The sequence below is a fragment of the Salvelinus alpinus genome, chromosome 29, assembly GCF_045679555.1.
Source record: "Salvelinus alpinus chromosome 29, SLU_Salpinus.1, whole genome shotgun sequence".
Taxonomy (NCBI): Eukaryota; Metazoa; Chordata; class Actinopteri; order Salmoniformes; family Salmonidae; genus Salvelinus; species Salvelinus alpinus.
In genome coordinates, this window is record NC_092114.1 from 31,297,049 (window position 1) to 31,316,819 (window position 19,771).

The 19,771-nt window shown below is 44.8% G+C and overlaps 1 protein-coding gene across 2 annotated transcripts in view; it reads left to right on the plus strand.

The window, feature by feature from the left end:
• LOC139558437 (transcription factor HIVEP3-like) overlaps positions 1-19,771 on the plus strand; it is a 40,798-nt gene that overhangs the window by 12,441 nt on the left and 8,586 nt on the right. For both annotated transcript variants that reach the window (XR_011671578.1, XM_071373568.1), the window contains exons 2-3: positions 9,774-14,561; positions 14,894-15,075. Coding sequence is in view for 1 of the 2 variants with exons in the window: in XM_071373568.1 (XP_071229669.1) it covers positions 10,251-14,561; positions 14,894-15,075 (4,493 nt within the window). In the remaining variant the exon portion in view is untranslated. The remainder of the gene's footprint in view (positions 1-9,773; positions 14,562-14,893; positions 15,076-19,771) is intronic.

A 19,771-nucleotide genomic window follows, 5' to 3' on the forward strand; every position in this document is an offset into this window, starting at 1 on the left:
CGGGAACAGTACAGTACAATGAATGCAGTGAGTGTCTGAGTCAGTGAGGTTAAGGAGAGACAGGGTGGGGACTAGGGAGACTCAGACAAGCTGGGTGTATCTCTGTGATGTTATTCAGTGTGCCCCCCCCCCCCCCCCCCAATCAATATGGCAACTAAAGGAACAAGTTGGTGGGCAGATTGAGGCTGGCATCGCGTTGTGGCAAATAGCCGTCCCATTCAAGGCCCAGCTGCCTGTGGAGGGCGAGGGAACACAACACACGCACACTGGCAGCTTTGTCACTGGCGTTATGGCTGTGATGCTGACAAGGACTCTCTCTGTACTGCCTGCTACTGCTGCAGAGGGATGAAGACCTTGGTTAGGGCTGCCTCCTGTTTCTCTCTCCACTCTCCTACTGCCTCTGCCTTTCCTTTGAAAGCCAGCCAGCCCTCTCTGTGTGTGTGTGTGTGTGTGTGTGTGTGTGTGTGTGTGTGTGTGTGTGTGTGTGTGTGTGTGTGTGTGTGTGTGTGTGTGTGTGTGTGTGTGTGTGCGCGCGCGCGCGCGCGTGCGTGTGTGTGTGTGTGTGTGTGTGTGTGTGTGTGTGTGTGTGTGTGTGTGTGTGTGTGTGTGTGTGTGTGTGTGTGAGAGTGGCCGTTCTTTAGCTACCCACTGCCTTGATGGCATTCCTTCAACACTCCACATGTCAGCAAGCTTTTAGCCTTTTGAAAGTGAAACTGGAAAAAAGGAAAAAGAACCTCCCTCTCGCTCTCCCTCCCATCGTATAAAGAGAGGAGTAGCGATGACTGAATCGCCTGGACTGTGTTCAGCTGGATCTGTCTGCAGTATGCAGAGGGGAACGGTGTGTGTGTGTGTGTGTGGACATTCTCCACAACCACTCTGAAAACCTAGGAACCCTGTGAGCTTGTTATTTACACCTGGGTCCCTGTGTTTTCAGCTTTTCCACGAAACCAAGTTTTTGTCAGATAGCAGCAGCAGCAGCAATAGGTAACTGCTCCCTCGCTTCCCCCGCCTATTGAAAGTGAGAACTGAATGGGGAAACTCACCACCCCCCCTCTCTGTTCTCCTTCTCTGCCAGCTGGGCAGCCTGAGATCCCTGCCAAGATTAACATGGCCTGACGTCACCCTCCAAATAAGGAGATCCCACTTCACTTTTACAATGAGCAAGAGAGAGATGGAGAGAGAGTGGGGTCCGCTCACCAACCAAGAATTCACAAAATGGGACAAACGCCAAATTGAGACTCTGCTAGCAGAATTCTGAAAAAATACCCTCCGTGTACAACGTAACACCAAATAATGCATGCAGAGCATTATTAGGCCGATACCCGTTAATGATCAAAAACCTGAAAAGAGACATTAAATTCTACAACCACCTAAAAGGAAGTGATTCCCAAACCTTCCATAACAAAGCCATCACCTACAGAGAGATTAACCTGGAGAAGAGTCTCCTAAGCAAGTTGTTCCTGGTGCTCTTTTCACAAACACAAACAGACCCCATAGAGCCCCAGGACAGCAACACAATTAGACCCAACCAAATCATGAGAAAACAAAAATATAATTACTTGACACATTGGAAAGAATTAACAAAAAAACAGAGCAAACTAGAATGCTATTTGAATACCTGACCACTGTGACTGACCCACAATTAAGGAAAGATTTGACTATGTACATACTCAGTGAGCATAACCTTCCTATTGAGAAAGGCTGCCGTAGGCAGACCTGGCTCTCAAGAGAAGACAGTCTATGTGCACATTGCCCACAAAATTAGGTGGAAACTGAGCTGCACTTCCTAACCTCCTGCCAAATGTATGACCATATTAGAGACACATACAGTACCAGTCAAAAGTTTGGAAACACCTACTCATTCCAGGGTTTTTCTTAATTTGTACTATTTTCTACATTGTAGAATAATAGTGAAGACATCATAACTATGAAATAACACATATGGAATCATGTAGTAACCAAAGAAGTGTTAAACAAATCCACAAATATTTTAGATTCTTCAAAGTAGCTACCCTTTGCCTGGTGGAAATCTTTCCTTTGATCTGATGAGTCCAAATTTTTGGTTCCAACTGCCGTGTCTTTGTGAGACACAGAGTAGGTGAACGTATGATATCTGCATGTGTGGTTCCCACCGTGAAGCATGGAGGAGGTGTGATGGTGTGGGGGTGCTTTGCTGGAGACACTATCTATGATTTATTTAGAATTCAAGGCACACTTAACCAGCATGGCTACCACAGCATTCTGCAGGGATACGCCATCCCATCTGGTTTACGCTTAGTGGGACTGTCATTTGTTTTTAAACAGGACAATGACCCAAAACACCTCCAGGCTGTGTAAGGGCTATTTGACCAAGACGGAGAGTGATGGAGTGCTGCCTGGCCTCCACAATCACCCGACCTCAACCCAATTGATTTGGTTTGGGATGAGTTGGACCGCAGAGTGAAGGAACAGCTGCCAACAAGTGCTCAGCATATGTGGGAACTTCTTCAAGACTGTTGGAAAAGCATTCCAGGTGAAGCTGGTTGAGAGAATGCCAAGAGTGTGCAAAGCTGTCATCAAGGCAGCTTAGCTACTTTGAACAATCTAAAATAGAAATATATTTTGATTTGTTTAACACTTTTTTTGGTTACATGATTCCATATGTGTTATTTCATAGTTTTGATATCTTCACTATTATTCTACAATGTAGAAAATAGTGTGTCCAAACTCTATACTGGCAAACTGTACTTAACTCAGATTACACAGACCCACAAAGAATTCAAAAACAAATCCAATTTTGATAAACTGCTATATCAATTTGGTGAAATACTACAGTGTGCAATTACTGCAGCAAGATTTGTGACCTGTTGCCTCAAGAAAAGGGCAACCAGTGAAGAACAAACACCATTAATTACAACCTATATTTATGTTTATTTATTTTCTCTTTTGTACTTGAATTATTTGCACATCGTTACAACATTGTATATAGCCATACTATGACATTTGAAATATCTATATTCCTTTGGAACTTTTGTGAGTATAATGTATACTGTTCACTTGTATTATTTATTTCATTTTCACTTGCTTTGCAATGTTAAACATATGTTTCCCATGTCAATAAAGACCCTTAAATTGGAGAGAGAGAGACCCCTCCTGCCCATTCATACACAGACCGAAAGACACTCGTAATAAACTAACTATTTGTCACCTCAGTGCACAGAGTAGAGTGGTGTCTCAGTGCACGTAGAGTAGAGTGGTGTCTCTCAGTGCACGTAGAGTAGAGTGGTGTTTCAATTACCCTTCTCACAGTCACAGAGCGGGCTCTCATTCATTCACACTCTCTTTTGCTCTGTTCCTCTGTCTCGCTCTCTCACTCTCTCACTCTCTCTCTCACGCTTGCTCTCTCTCTCTCGCCGCATCTTTTACTTACCCTCTTTCTGTCAGATGTGGAGGGAAAACTACCTGCCTCCAGGTAATGGACATTGATATTCTCTAGCCTTTTACTGTTGATAACTGTGTTTTATTCCACATTGTTAATTTACTATTTACTTATTGCCTGGTTATTGGTGTGTGTGTGTGGTGATTCTGTGAATGGTTTCCATGTGTGTTGTCTGTCCGTCCATACTCCAGCACTCTGTCAGAGACCCCTGGGCCTCAAACACACACCAGTGTGCGCCCATGCACAGACACACCTGCGCGTGCAAGCACACACGCACACGCACACACACAGCCCTAGGAATGTCAGCATTGCGTGTGTGTAATGGCCCCAGGGCTCTACTTCTGTCTTTCTGACAGACTGCTGATGAAGCTGTGGTCGGTTTCTGACTCAATGTCCTGCTAATACTGTTCCTGAAATAATGTAAGAGGGAGAGCGAGAAAGAGAGAGGGAGAGCGAAAAATAGAAAAAAAGAGAGAACTGGCAGATTGAAAAAATAGACATTTTATCTTGAAACAATACATTGTCTGTGAGTGTAGGGCCGGGCGATGTGGCCAAAATATCATATCACAGTATTTTTCAAATTTTTGACGGTGTGACATTATTTGACGGTATTTTATGTTTTTGCATAATAAAAGTTCTACATTTTCTTTATGAGTGGTGCGTGACCCTAGGGTGGCAACACATATTCTAAATTATTTCAATGGCTCTTTCTCCATTCTGATTGTTTTATACTGTTCAATTCAACTTCAACCTAAAATAATTTCCTGCATTTCCATAAATTTCGGCATTTCCTGCACTCATTTGAAATAATTTCCACACTGCCACGTAGAGCTGCATGATATGGGCAGCAAAACAAGGCATTATTTTTAACCAAATGTTGCAATTGTGATTTGACTTGCAATTTAGATTAAAACACATGGGTGATGTAACGACTTTCATTGGTGGAAGGAGAGGAGGACCAAAATGCAGCGTGGTACGTATCCATAATATCGTTTAATCGAAAATGAATACAAAAAGAACAAGAGAATAAATTAAAACCGACACAGTCCCGTATGGTGCAAACACTGAAACGGAAAACACCACCCACAAACAAAAGTGGGAAAACAGGCTACCTAAATATGGCTCCCAATCAGAGACAACGATAGACAGCTGCCTCTGATTGGGAACCACACCAGGCCAAACACACAGAAACAGAAAACCTAGACCTACAACATAGAATACGCAGACATAGAATACCCACCCACATCACACCCTGACCAAACTAAAAATAGAAACATACAAAGCAATCTACGGTCAGGGCGTGACAGGTGAACTGTTGGAATCATGGAAATCGAATGCTTATTCTAATTCTATAGTAAGAATATAAATAATAGTGGGCACTTTGAATACAGTGTTTGACATGACAACAAATTAAAATGCCATGGTGGAGTTATTTTTAGTAAATACTTTCTTAACACTTATTTTTTCTTAACTGCTTAAGGGTTGGAAGCATTTCACTGTTGTATTCGGCGTAGGTGATTAATAACATTCGATTTGATTGTGGCAGGGTAGGCACCAAAGTGATGGTCAGTGTTTCCTAGGGGACCCTATAATCCTTGGCTACATAAAATGTTTCTTCATGTAGCCAACATATTCATGCTTCGCCTATTCCTCTTTGATTTAGAAGATACTGTTGCACAAACAACATGCTGATTTAGGCCTACACCAGCACTGATATCAGGCTTTATTAGCTAGCTACGTTTGCTCTGACTCAGCAAATGTATTAGCTAGCTAGCCAGCTAACTAGTGATTAGCATTAGTGGCTAACATGATTTAGCAAAAAATTTAGCAATATTTATGTTAAGAAGCAAGTAGAAACAACATCTTTGTCATCAACATTGTTTTATGTGCTGCATTGACCATGCAGATTGAACACAAGTGTCTCCTGGTCATGCAACAACAAACCAAATCCCTGAGTGACGGGGCGGGGCTAGGTCTGTGTGGAAAGCATAATGGAGAGAGAGCAGAGGAATGACTCAAGTAGTATAAAAAGGGACGGTACACACAGCATATCACATTTACCAAACCAAACATTCAAATACCATTATAAAAGGTAAAGTAAAACCCCAAACCGGTCCGTGCATCAATACCGGTATATAGTAAAATACGGTATACCGCCCAGCCCTATGTGAGAGAGCGATGGAGGGAGAGAGAAAGAGAGACAGAAAGAGATGTTTCATGTTGTTATTGGGAAAAAAATATTGTTACATAAGCCATTACAAAGAGTTTGGTGACACAATTAACAAAATGTTTTTTGGCAAGGTCGTTTCCCAGAGTATCTGTGCACAGTGTTGTTAATGCTGTTGAATTCTGTTGTAAATTCTTGATGTCAAAATGTATTTTCAAATTTAGATATTACATTTTGTATTTACTATGGTTTGTTAGTTCTTCGTTGTCATCTCAAGAACATGATCATATTCTCAGTTTCTCTTCTGGTGGGATACATGTCTGTAGAGCGGTGATTTAAAGCCAGGTATTGATTTTTGGATTTGTACATTTATTTGTCCAAAAAGATACGCTTTGTGGGAGGGAAGCATCTCAATTGGCTTTCTCTCTCTCTCTCCCTCTTTCTCTTTCCAGCTCCCTCTCTCGCCCTCTCTCCATCTATCTCTCCATCCTTTCCCCTCTCTCTCTCTCCCTTTCCATCTGTCTTTCTCTCTCTCTTTCCATCTCTCTCCCTTTCTCAACGAGGATGCTGGGAGATATATTTAGCTCTCCTTCCCTCCATCTGCTGTCGCTCTGCGTGGTTTAGGGGCGTCACCATAGCAACCACCACTGGGTGCATATAGGTACGAGAGGAGGGACGTTTACTGTGTTTTTAAAAAAGTGTTTTAAACTAAAACAAATTCAGTTTTGTCATTTTTTGGGGGGAAATATGATTTGAATATGTAGGAGACTAGGTAGGGGTACTAACCAAGTTTACTCTCCTTGAGAATGAGATGCCATTTCTAGTGTTCGAATGAGATATCAGAAAATCTGGTTCCCTCTTGTGCAGATATGGCTGTGTGTTATGGAGTTTAAGGATTGTGTGAGATATTATACTGAGCAAAAATATAAACTTAACATGCAACAATTTCAAAGATTTTACTGAGTTACAGTTCATATAAAGAAATTAATTAATTAATTTGGCCCTAATCAATGGATTTCACATGACTGGGAATACAGATATGCATCTGTTAGTCACAGATTCCTTTAAAAAAAAGGGTAGGGGCGTTGATCAGAAATCCAGTCAGTATCTGGTGTGACCACCATTTGCCTCATGCAGCACGTCACATCTCCTTCGCATAGTTGATCAGGCTGCTGATTGTGGCATGTGGCATGTTGTACCACACCACTTCAATGGCTATGTGAAGTTGGTGGATATTGGCGGGAGCTGAAACACGTTGTCGAACACTTCGATCCAGAGCATCCCAAACATGCTCAATAAGTGACATGTCTGGTGAGTATGCAGGCCATGGAAGAACTGCAACATTTTCAGCTTCCAGAAATTGTGTACAGATCTTTGGGCATGGGGCAGTGCATTATCATGCTGAAACATGAGGTGATGGCTGCGGATGAATGACACGACAATGGGCCTCAGGATCTGGTCACGGTATCTCTGTGCATTCAAATTGCCATCGATAAAATGCAATTGTGTTCGTTGTCCGTTGCTTATGCCTACTCATACCATAACCCCACCGCCACCGTGGGGCACTCTGTTCACAACGTTGACATCAGCACACCGCTCGCCCACACAACGCCATACACATGGTTTGCGGTTGTGAGGCTGGTTGGACGTACTGACAAGTTCTCAAAAAATATGTTGGAGGCGGTTTATGGTAGAGAAATTAACATTACATTCTCTGGCAACAGCTCTGGTGGACATTCCTGCAGTCAGCATGTCAATTGCATGCTCCCTCAAAACTGAGACATCTGTGGCATTGTGTTGTGTGACAAAACTACACATTTTAAGTGGCCTTTTATTGTCCCCAGCACAAGGTGCACCTGTGTCATGATAATGCTGTCTTGATATCCCACACCTGTCAGGTGGATGGATTATCTTGGCAAAGGAGAAATGCACACTAACAGAGATGTAAACAAATGTATGCACAGCAATTGAGAGAAATAAGATTTTGTGCGTATAGAACCTTTCTAGGATGTTTTATTTCAGGTCATGACACATGGGACCAACACTTTACATGTTGCGTTCATATTTTTGTTCAGTGTAGATTGAATATCAGGTAGATCAGGATGTTTGCTGCTGCCTACAACAAGCATCGTATTGACAATGACCTGCTTCTCTGAGCCCATGCAATAACTGTGAGATGCCAACACCTGATGACACACAGTTTTACGGCACGCAAAATGTATACAGACAATGAACACACTCCACTTGTTTGCCAATTTGCACTGTTAACACTTGTTTCAGATTTAACAGAAGAATGTCACCTCTTTCTCAAAGTGTAAATGAATATCTTACAGTAGAAAGCTCTACTCTTCGACAGTAAATATACAGTGTTGGCTTCTATAATGGTTGTGTCTCCTCGTGAGACCGTTTTGTAGTCTCTTAGTCCACCTGCAGTACAGTATCTGTCTGACCTACATTCCATCATCCACTCTTGAAATGCAATGTAGAGGTTGGACACTGATTTGCACGTCAGAGGAACACCTAACACACTGAATGTCCATACAGATGTACTGTCCTCTCTTAAGGGCATTTGGAAACAGAAGTAAAATGACTGGCCAAAAAACTGTGTAGTTATTTACTCAGTTCATCACTGTGCTCAACATGTTATCAGTTGTTTTATATTGACCAGCAGCTAGCTCCTCCTGTGGTTTTGCCCTCTTCCAGAGGAACTTTGGTGCAGGCTGCAACCAACTGGTCAGTGGCTCTGTTCAAATACCATCCGAGCATACTTCCTAGTGTGAAGCAATGTATTGGGCATGCATTCTAGATGGTACGGTTGTGTGGATATTAGAACACACCTAGTGTATGGGATGACTGGGTTGTTGCTACAGTGCAGTATGTTGGGGCAGAGGAAGTAGTGAGTTTATTTCCTCCCGTATCGCATTCTGCACAGTGTCACCTTGTATATTGTCCTCATGAGAAACAAAGATGGTGCAAAGCTAAGATGGCAAAGATTGTTTGTATTTGGCTGCCTGGGTTTAGACATCTTTAACTACATCAGTTAGAGTGTTGGAGCCATTTAATGTATGAAAATAAAAATGTATTAAAGAACATTATTTGGTGAAATGTATATTACTTAATGGGCTTTCAGTGAATTGCTGTCATTAGAGAAGTCTGCTTGTTTGACAGTGCAAAGTTAGAATAAGGAGAAATAAGAACTCAAACGTGTTATTGTAGATGGTTATTTGACTAGATGCCGGAGTATATTTTTTTCACAGCTGAATGACGTAATCCACTCCCCAATGGGAGAGGTGTTGGTGTTATCTTATGGCGGTGTCTAGCTGCAGACTACAACATTTGCATTTGGCCTAATTCTTTTTAGCTAGCGTAAGCAGCAGGGATTTGGGAGACTTTGGGGGAGTCTGGATGAATGAAACTATTGGCTCTTCTGGGTTCATGAGTTGGGCAATCAAGAGGAAAAATCAGTCTCCCTTGTCTTGGGAGTGTGATCCCTGAGAAACACATAGTAGCTCATGATTGAGCGATGTGCAATGCACATGGCTGATTGGGAACTATTCAAGGGGTTATTAGTTGCAGAATCTGAAAATGGATGCTTTGACTTGGAGTGTTTTTCTTCATAATAGTCAGGTAAATGAGATGTTAGTTTATGTAACCAGATTCCAAATCACAGTTGGTAACTAACACCTACATTTTAGGTGTACGTTTTTTTACTTTTTATATCGTGCCAATGTTTTTTGTTGTTGTTGACAAAGTGCAACTGAAACTGGTCGCTATGAGAAATGTGCCCCTTTAATATGACCAAACTCCCAAGTTTTGTTTCCAACTTGATCATCCATCTTGAAGAAATAACAGTGATGACAACCTTGCTTTTTAGCTGTTTGGTTCCCTCCCTTCAACAGTAATGTTTTTAGATCATAGTGGGCGGAGAGAGACTGCCATCTGTCTCCATGATGTAATTTCATTTTGTGTGTGTGTGTGTGTGTGTGTGTGTGTGTGTGTGTGTGTGTGTGTGTGTGTGTGTGTGTGTGTGTGTGTGTGTGTGTGTGTGTGTGTGTGTGTGTGTGTGTGTGTGTGTGTGTGTGTGTGTGTGTGTGTGTGTGTGTGTGAAAGAGAGAAAGAAGGAAAGATAGAGACTACCCCTCAGGTGGGTCTGTCAGTAATCTGATCTTTTCTTTTTTCTTGTTTTAGATCCTCTGGAGTGAACCAGAGGACACAGACATCCAACCAAAAGTCCTGAAAACTGGATCTGAAAACCTGAAGGCCTGACACAAGAACGGGTTAAACCCAGTATCTGAATACCTGAAAACAGGACTATCTGACAGGACTGCCTCAGAAGCTCAGAGGACAGAGTTGTTGACTCTGGGAGCCAACAGAGCTCCAGGATGGGTGGCTTCTTTGGCTCAGGATGGAAAAGTTCCCCATCACCGCATGACAAATCACAGTTGTTGCCCAGCATCCGTTAAATTAACGGCTTGACCTGAGTAAGTACTAAGTATGAGTACAGACAGCCTGAAAGCCAGTATAAGACAGATATAACTAAGGAACAAAATACTCATCATACATCAATCCCAGAGTCTGTTAAATGAATAAGCTTGACCTGTGTGGCCTGTCTCAGGCTCAGGCGGAGGGGTCCCAGGTGTCTACCTGAGGTTGTTGTTCCGTTTTATGGAGGCGTTGCACAGCCATAGCTGCTTGCCGACTGGGGAGCAGTCCGGAGTTCACGACCAGCCTCAGCCAGGAGAGTCTGCTCTGCCTCTCCCAGACCCTCAGCCTCCCAAATCTCCCTCCTCCCAGAACCACGAACCACAGACACAACAGACTCGCTCCAAACAAGGAGGCCCTCAACAACAACAACAACAACAACAACAGCAACACCATGGACAACACCACAAACTGCCTAATAAGCGGGAGCGCAAGCGTCTCAGACATCAGAGGCAAAGCGTTGATTCAGACACCCCACCGGCGGAGGATGGTAAGCATGCAAAGGCAGAGGCAACACCAACCAGAGTGGCTCGGACCTCGTCTGGCGGGACCAGGGCGACTCCCTCCTCATCATCCACCTCCACCCAGTCTACAGAGGCTCCTGACACAGAGGAGAACCAGGAGGGCACCCTAAAGCAGAAACGGGAGCGTAAGCCTGGAAAACCAGGGAAATATGTGTGCTCTTACTGTGGCCGTGCCTGTGCCAAGCCCAGCGTCCTGCAGAAACACATCCGCTCCCACACCGGAGAGAGGCCCTACCCCTGTGCTCCCTGCGGATTTTCTTTCAAGACCAAGAGCAACCTCTACAAGCACCGGAAGTCGCATACCCACAGGGTGAAGGCCGGCCTCGCCTCTGGAGAGCCCAGTGCTTTAGAAGAACCGGTGCCAGAGTCAGAAGACGAAACTAGACAGCCGTTGTCTGCTGCTTCTTCCAACATGGAGAGACAAGGCAGCGTAGCCAATGAGAAGACCCATGAAGACACTGAGAGGTCTACAGAGCAGTCCAGCGGGAAGGACAACTCCTACGCCGTCAAGAAGAGGCTGGCCATGCGTTTGAGCCGAGGGAAACGCGGCCCTCTAGGCTCGTCTGACTCGATCAGTTCCTCGATGGGTATGGGGAGTAGAGGCAGCACAGAGTCTGGCTATTTCTCTCGTTCTGAGAGCACTGAGCAGTCACAGGACAGCCCACCCAACGTAACCAAAAGTGCCAAAAGCTATGCAGAGATCATCCTGGGGAAATATGGCCGTCTGGGCCACCTCCAGAGGATGTCCCGGCATCAGGACCAGCAGCCTTCTGGAAGCCAGGGACAGCAGGAGAAGAGCATCCCATTCACAGTGCCCAAGAAGCAGGTCATTGACCACATCACCAACCTCATCACCATCAATGAGGCTGTCGTGGACACAAGTAAGATCGACAGCGTCAAGCCCAGGAGGTTCTCTCTGTCTAGGAGAAGTAGCACAGAGTCTAAGGTTTCTTTATCTCTGAAAGAGTCGCCTGTAGTCCACCACAGCACCAACAACCCTGGAGACCCAGGCTTTAAGAGCAGTGGTTCCATCACTATGGGTGTTCCGTGTGAGAAGTTTCATCATCACCAGTCACTACACGTGGATTCAACGGCAGGCCAGACATCCACTTCCATGGCTCCTCTTCTGAGAAGCCTCTCTATGCCCTCTGCTGCTAGTTCAACTGATACCTCCTCTGGCATCTGTCCACGAAACTTCCGCCTTAGCCAATCTTTCGATGAACGGTCTGAAACACAGTCTCGCCGCATTGGGATGCTACGACGCCAGCCTGCTATCGAACTACCCCCAGGTGCTGAATTCAATAAAGAGGAACACAGTTTACACAGTAGCTCTGACACGCTCTACAATCACAATCTGTCCGTCGTGCCTCCTGACCATAAGCAATGTCAACCAGAGCCGTACGAGTGTGAGACCTGTGGCGTTGGATGTAAGAACTGGGAAGGTTATAAGGCACACAAGAGAAGTCTTTGTATAGCACGACTTCCCCAAGAGAGTCTTGGTACAACAATATGTCAGCTGGACCGTTCACAGTTGATACACTATCCGATCAACAGACCAGGGGTTTTGGCAATGCGCAAGAGAAGGAAAGAGGAGAGTTTTGAATCTGATGAGCCATCCTCTCCTGTTTCTTTATCCATACCCACCTTGTCCACGTTGGTGCAAGGCAGAGACGAAAGAAGTGTAGCATGCAGTAGAAACTCATGGTCACGATTAGAGCAGGATTGGGGAGAGACATCGAAAGGTTTCTCAGTGATTCAACATACTAGTTCATTTGAGAAACAGGACACTTTGTTTACAGAGAGTCAAGGTAAAGAGGAGGAACATATTAAATTCCCATCTCATGAGGATGCGTCTCAAAAACAACAGGAACACTCGTCCAAACCAACACCTCGCAAACTGGTGCGCCAACGCAATGTTCAAGTCCCTGAGATATTCATCACTGAGGATTCCAACACCAATGTTATTGAGTCTATTCAGACACAATCAGAAATGGCCTCCCTAATGCCTAAACAGACCAAGAGAACAGAGGAGTTCCAGTGGCCACAGAGGAGCCTCACCCTGTCTGGGGTCCCCATCGAGAAGCTGCCCCCGAAGAAGAAACGAATTCGCCTTGCCGAGGCCGCCCAGTCTTCAGGGGAGTCCATGTCCAGCTTTGACTCCATCTCCCTGCCTCGCAGCCCCAGCCAGGACAGCTGTGCATCCCACGCATCTAGCCGCTCTGCATCCTTTGAGGAGTCCACCAGACCCGGAGACATGGAGACCCTGGCTGGGATACCATTGAGGAGGTCCAGGGCCCCTAACATGTTGACCGTCCCAGGGCTGCATCATCACAAAAGGGAGATGCGGCGGTCGGCCTCAGAGCAAGCACCTTACGACCCACAGCAGCAATCTGTTTTGATGGCAATGTCAGAGATGCGAAGCAAGTCCTTTGACTACAGCAGTTTGTCCCCTGAGCGCTCGGCGGCCGGCTGGAGAGACAGACGCAAATGTCTCCTCATGAGACACACTCCGGTCAGGGACCCAGAGGAGGAGGAGCAGCCTGCCAAACCTGCAGAACTGAAGCTGAACCCCAGTTCCTGCATTATTGCCAAACACACAGCACTAAAGGTGAACAACCCTTCTCACTGCAGCCCCAGTCCTGACCCTGTCAGTCCCAGCACCTTATCTAGACAAAGCCCAGGTCCTCAACACCTTAGTTTGGCCGCTGGTTCCCCTCTGTCAGGCGAACCCACATCCTGTAACCCTGTGCAAACTCTTTGTGGAGAGCCTCCCTCACAATGGAAACTGGGTCAAAGTATTCAGTTGACTGGACATTGCTTTGAAGTTCTACCCTCTCAGAACTCTGTAGAATCTCCTGATCCCCTCCAGAGGGTAGCCCCATCACCTCTCTGTTCAGGGAAGCCTGTAATTATCTCCCTCCGTCCTGTCCACACCTACATCCACCCTGCCCAACCCCGCCCTGTCTACCCTCCCCACCCCCTCCCCACCCAGTGCCCATTAGGGATAGCTAGGGCCCACTACCTACCAATATCCACAGGCCTGAAGCTGGAGATTCCAGTCCCAACTCACAGTCATGATGGACATTCAGAGTTTGTAACACATCCTCCGCAGATCCTCCATCCTCACCCTAACATCACACTCAGCCCAGAGTTACTCCGGCCCTCCATATCACCAGCAGTAGCAGTAGTCCGGCTACAGGCAGACACCAACACCCTAGCCAGTGCCATATACACCACTCTGTCCCAAACCACAACATCTAGGTCCCAGGAACCTGTTTGTTCTGCATTAAACAGTGGCAATAGAAATACCCCAACGTCTGAACATAACAGCCACCTGGTCATGACTCTGCCTGTAAGCAGCAAGAGGTTGTCTGAGACTCTGCTACCAGTCAGCCAGTTGACTCTGCCTCCAGGCAACCACTTGGCTTTGCCTCTGGCTCCAGGCAGCCAGTTGTGGTCTGAGGAGGGCTGTAGATCTTCAGGCTCAGGAAGCTACAAGCGCATGTTATCCCCTTCAAACAGTGTCGATTTTAGCCCTGAGTCCAAACAGCAGCAGAAACGAGTGAAGGAGGAAGAAGAGGAGAGTTGTGTAGGAAATATAATCGCAGAAACATCAACAAAAGAAGAAAAGGTTGAGATTCCAACATGTTTACCTAGGGTGTGTACTCCCATAAGTCCAGAAGGACCTTCATATCCAACCCTTCAGTCCACCACCTCTCACAGCTGGTGTTATCTGAACTACGTCAAGCCAAACCCCTCCACCTCGACTGACCAGCCCTCAGTGTACTCCTCCTGGTCTACCAGCGAGTATGACCCCAACCCTCCAGGTCTCTCCACCAAGACAGCCCTGTCCCTGTTGGACTGCAAGCAGAGGGTCAGCTACACCATCTATACCATGTCTCCCATGTCATCCACCCCTGCAGAGACCACACCAGAGCCTGCCGACATGAAGACGCCATGCCCTTCTGAGGTAAAGAGACTTTACTGGAGGCCTCCTCATAGAATGGCCAATGTGAAATAGGAAGTACTGTATGTAGTTATTTTACCTTGTCCCATACTGTACTATGTGTTGTAGTCTTTCATGCTATATTTTTTATATGACCCAATACAGTCTTACGTTTTGGCCTTACTTCTCATTCGAAGCGTGTAGGTCAATATTGTAAATTGTAATGCTACAGTATAATTTAGATAAGTACTGAAACATATAAGTTATGATGAATTCCCCCCCATCCCTGTTTCCTTGGCCTGCTGTTGCTGGAGCAGGGTTGGTGAATTTGCCCTACATGTCTCTCTCGAGTGTAGGTACATGCCACTCTGCCCGGCGACAGCCACCGTGTTGAGACAACAGAGCAAGAGCAGTCCGCAGAGGACAAGGAGCCAAAGAAAGAACGAGAGGAGGAGGAAGAGCAGGAAAAAGAAGAGGAGGCCCAGTCAACCAGCAAATGTAGAGAAGCTCCACCTCGTATCTGGATCTGTGAGGGAGGGTGAGTAGTCTATGACTGACTACATTTTAGAGTTGAAATAACACTCCACAATATTACATCATTTAAAGATGCAAAGCTTCATTGGCTTTATATTCATAAAGACATTAGAAACTATACTCAGCCTTACTAGTGTGTCTCTGTACAGTGCAAACCATGGTACATGTGTACTGTAAGCTACTAGTCACAGACAGTGAGGGTATTTGGTCTCCGTGTCGTTTGTGTAGTGCTGGGAAGTGTTGTCGTTCCCCTCTGCAGGACATGAGGGGCTAAGGGTTGGCTGTCTGACTACACCAACAGAGCCCGTCTGTTGAGTGGCCCTAGCCAGGAAATTACCAACAACTACACAGCTTCCTCTACTGTAACCTGTAGAGGCTCAGTTACACCCAACACAGTCAATGGTTCTGGCCATTCAGCTGTAGAGGGGAGGAGTGGCTGATTTCATTCTTATTTTAGATGGGGATTGATTGAATGAATGAGAACTTATACATGAACACAGATGCACAGAAAAAGTCGGAAATTTACATACACTTAGGTTGGAGTCGTTAAAACTTGTTTTTCAACCACCCCACAAATTTCTTGTCAACAAAATATAGTTTTGGCAAGTCGGTTAGGACATCTACTTTGTGCATGACACAATTACATTTTCCAACAACTGTTTACAGACAGATTATTTCACTTATAATTCACTGTATCACAATTCCAGTGGGTCAGAAGTTTACATACACTAAGTTGACTGTGCCTTTAAACAGCTTGGAAAATTCCAGAAAATTATGTCATGGCTTTAGAAGCTTCTGATAGGCTAATTGACATAATTTGAGTCAATTGTAGGTGTACCTGTGGATGTATTTCAAGGCCTATCTTCAAATTCAGTGCCTCTTTGCTTGACATCATGGGAAAATCAAAAGAAATCAGCCAAGACCTCAGAAAAACATTGTCTGGTTCATCCTTGGGAGCAATTTCCAAACGCCTGAAGGTACCACGTTCATCTGTACAAACAATAGTACGCAAGTATAAACACCATGGGACCATGCAGCCGTCATACCACTCAGGAAGGAGATGTGTCCTGTCTCCTAGAAATGAACGTTGGTGCGAAAAGTGCAAATCAATCCCAGAACAACAGCAAAGGCCCTTGAGAAGATGCTGGAGGAAACAGTTACAAAGTATCTATATCCACAGTAAAAATGAGTCCTATATTGACATAACCTGAAAGGCCACTCAGCAAGGAAGAAGCCACTGCTCCAAAACCGCCATAAAAAAGCCAGACTATGGTTTGCAACTGCACATGGGGACAAAGATCGTATTTTTTTTTAGAAATGTCCTCTGGTCTGATGAAATACAAATCACGAGGGAGGAAAATTATTATGTGGACATACTTTAGCAACATCTTAAGACATCAGTCAGGAAGTTAAAGCTTGGTCGCAAATGGGTCTTCCAAATGGACAATGACCCCAAGCATACTTCCAAAGTTGTGGCAAAATGGCTTAAGGACAACAAAGTCAAGGTATTGGAGTGGCCATCACAAAGCCCTGACCTCAATCCTATAGAAAATTTGTGGGCAGAACTGAAAAAGCATGTGCGAGCAAGGAGGCCTACCAACCTGACTCAGTTACACCAGCTCTGTCAGGAGGAATGGGCCAATATTCATCCAAATTATTGTGGAAGCTTTGTGGAAGGCTACCCGAAAAGTTTGACCCAAGACAATTTAAAGGCAATGCTACCAAATACTAATTGAGTGTATGTAAACTTCTGACCCACTGGGAATGTGATGAAATAAATAAAAGCTGAAATAAATCATTCTCTCTACTATTATTCTGACATTTCACATTCTTAAAATAAAGTGGTGATCCTAACTGACCTAAGACAGGGAATTCTTACTAGGATTAAATGTCAGGAATTGTGAAAAACTGAGTTTAAATGTATTAGGCTAAGGTGTATGTACACTTCCGAATTCAACTGTATTTGTAGACAGAGAACATAAGAGGGATACTATTTTCAGAGGAGAGAGAGGAAGGTATATACCTAGATGAAGAAAGTGTTGTTTGATACTCATTTTCTCTAATAATGGGATTTATATAGGTTGTGTCAGATAAGAGAAAGAGCTTTGAGAGATTGAGAGCACCGTGAATCATCTGTGTTCATTTACGTTAATCCACACAGCTAGATTGAATCACACTGGGGTTATAAATCAGATATAACTGAAACTTCTAAGAACACTTGGTCTCCTCTATCTTATCTGTGATTTTGCCACTGAGGTGCCATCTGTGCATTCCTCTGCATTTTTCCGAGTACCCTTGGGAACCTGTTGTTTCTTTCATGACTCAGGTTCACAGCCTTCTTCTCATCAGTCACAACCCAGCTAGCACATAACATTCTGGGAACCATATGTTTCTTAGAGCTTGGTAAGAGCGTGGTTCTCCTATGGCCGTGATTATCCCACAACTTTCTGGGAATGGAGCAGGACAGTTGCTTGGCTTTGGAACATTCTCAGCACATTTAAGGAATTTGAGCCCCCAAAAATCTATATTTTCTTGCTATTTCGTTAATTTAACAGAACATTTCCTAAAAGTTCAAACATGGTTACATTTCATTTCAATTTTGGTAATGTTCTAGGAACATTCTCCTACTGGTTAGATATTGGGAATGTTCTCAAATAAACTCAAATAAAAAAAGAAACGTCATCTCACTGTCAACTGCGTTTATTTTCAGCAAACTTAACATGTGTGTAAATATTTGTATGAACATAACAATATTCAACAACTGAGACATAAACTGAACAAGTTCCACAGACATGTGGCTAATAGAAATGGAACAATGTGTCCCTGAACAAAGGGGGGGGGGGTCAAAATCAAAAGTAACAGTCAGTATCTGGTGTGGCCACCAGCTGCATTAAGTACTGCAGTGCTTCTCCTCCTCATGGGCTGCACCAGATTTGCCATTTCTTGTTGTGAGATGTTACCCGACTCTTCCACCAAGGCACCTGCAAGTTCTTGGACATTTCTGGGGGGAATGGCCCTAGCCCTCACCCTCCGATCCAACAGGTCCCAGACATGCTCAATGGGATTGAGATCCAGGCTCTTCGCTAGCCATGGCAGAACACTGACATTCCTGTCTTGCAGGAAATCACGCACAGAACGAGCAGTATGGCTGGTGACATTGTAATGCTGGAGGGTCATGTCAGGATGAGCCTGCAGGAAGGGTACCACATAAGAGAGGAGGATGTCTTCCCTGTAATGCACAGCGTTGAGAATGCCTGCAATGACAACAAGCTCAGTCCGATGATGCTGTGACACACCGGCCAGACCATGATGGACCCTCCACCTCCAAATCGATCCCGGTCCAGAGTACAGGCCTCTGTGTAACGCTCATTCCTTCGACGATAATAGCGAATCCGACCATCACCCCTGGTGTGACAAATCCGCGACTCGTCAGTGAAGAGCACTTGTTACCAGTTCTGTCTGATCCAGCAACGGTGGGTTTGTGCCCATAGGCGATGTTGTTGCCGGTGGTGTCTGGTGAAGACCAGCCTTACAACAGGCCTACAAGCCCTCAGTCCAGCCTCTCTCAGCCTATTGCGGACAGTCTGAGCACTGATGGAGGGATTGTGTGTTCCTGGTGTAACCCTTGTAGTTGTTGTTGACATCCTGTACCTGTCCTGCAGGTGTGATGTTCGGATGTACCAATCCTGTGCAGGTGTTGTTACACGTGGTCTGCCACTGCGAGGACGATCAGCTGTCCATTTTATCTCCCTGTAGCGTTGTCTTAGGCATCTCACTGTACGGACATTGCAATTTATTGCCCTGGCCACATCTGAAGTCCTCATGCCTCCTTGCAGCATGCCTAAGGTATGTTCACGCAGATGAGCAGGGACCCTGGTCATCTTTCTTTTGGTGTTTTTCAGAGTCAGTAGAAAGGCCTTTTTAGTGTCCTAAGTTTTCATAACTGTGACCTTAATTGCCTACCGTCTGTAAGCTGTTAGTGTCTTAACCATTCCACAGGTGCATGTTCATTAATTGTTTATGGTTCATTGAACAAGCATGGGAAACAGTGTTTAATCCCTTTACAATGAAGATCTGTAAAGTTATTTGGATTTTTATGAATGATCTTTGAAAGACAGTTTATTTTTTTGCTGAGTTTAGTTCAGAGAATGTTAACTAACAACATTCTTCCGTGGGAATTTCAGTACCTCAGCGTAACGTCTCTTACAGGTTTCCTCATGGTTATATTTAAAGTCATGTTCTCAAATTGTTCCGAGAACGTTAAGGCTTTAGTAACGTTCATAGAACGTTCTAAGAATGTTATTTAAAAACATACATTCCGTCTCAGAACCAGATTCTCATAGGCGGCACAAGGGCACGTGACACGCCAGCACTGTCCTTTTTAGTTTTTGTTTCAGATGAATTAAAACTCCCTCGACTCTATTGATGCACCTGTGCCTCACACAGTGATGTCATTTTGATTATAAAATGTATTGCAGAGGCTACAGCTTTATCCCCTCTTTCCGTCGATATAAAGTGTGTGCCTATTCCATAATAGGGGGCTTGTAAAAGCTGTGTTTTTCTACACTTGAGAGGATCCGGACTAGAAAATTGTCACAATCGCCTGTAGAACCTCAAATCGTTTGAGCTACAAACTAATACGATGAAAGATGAGACAACACGAACATAACACTGCCATTTGTTTTGCTCTACGGCATCCA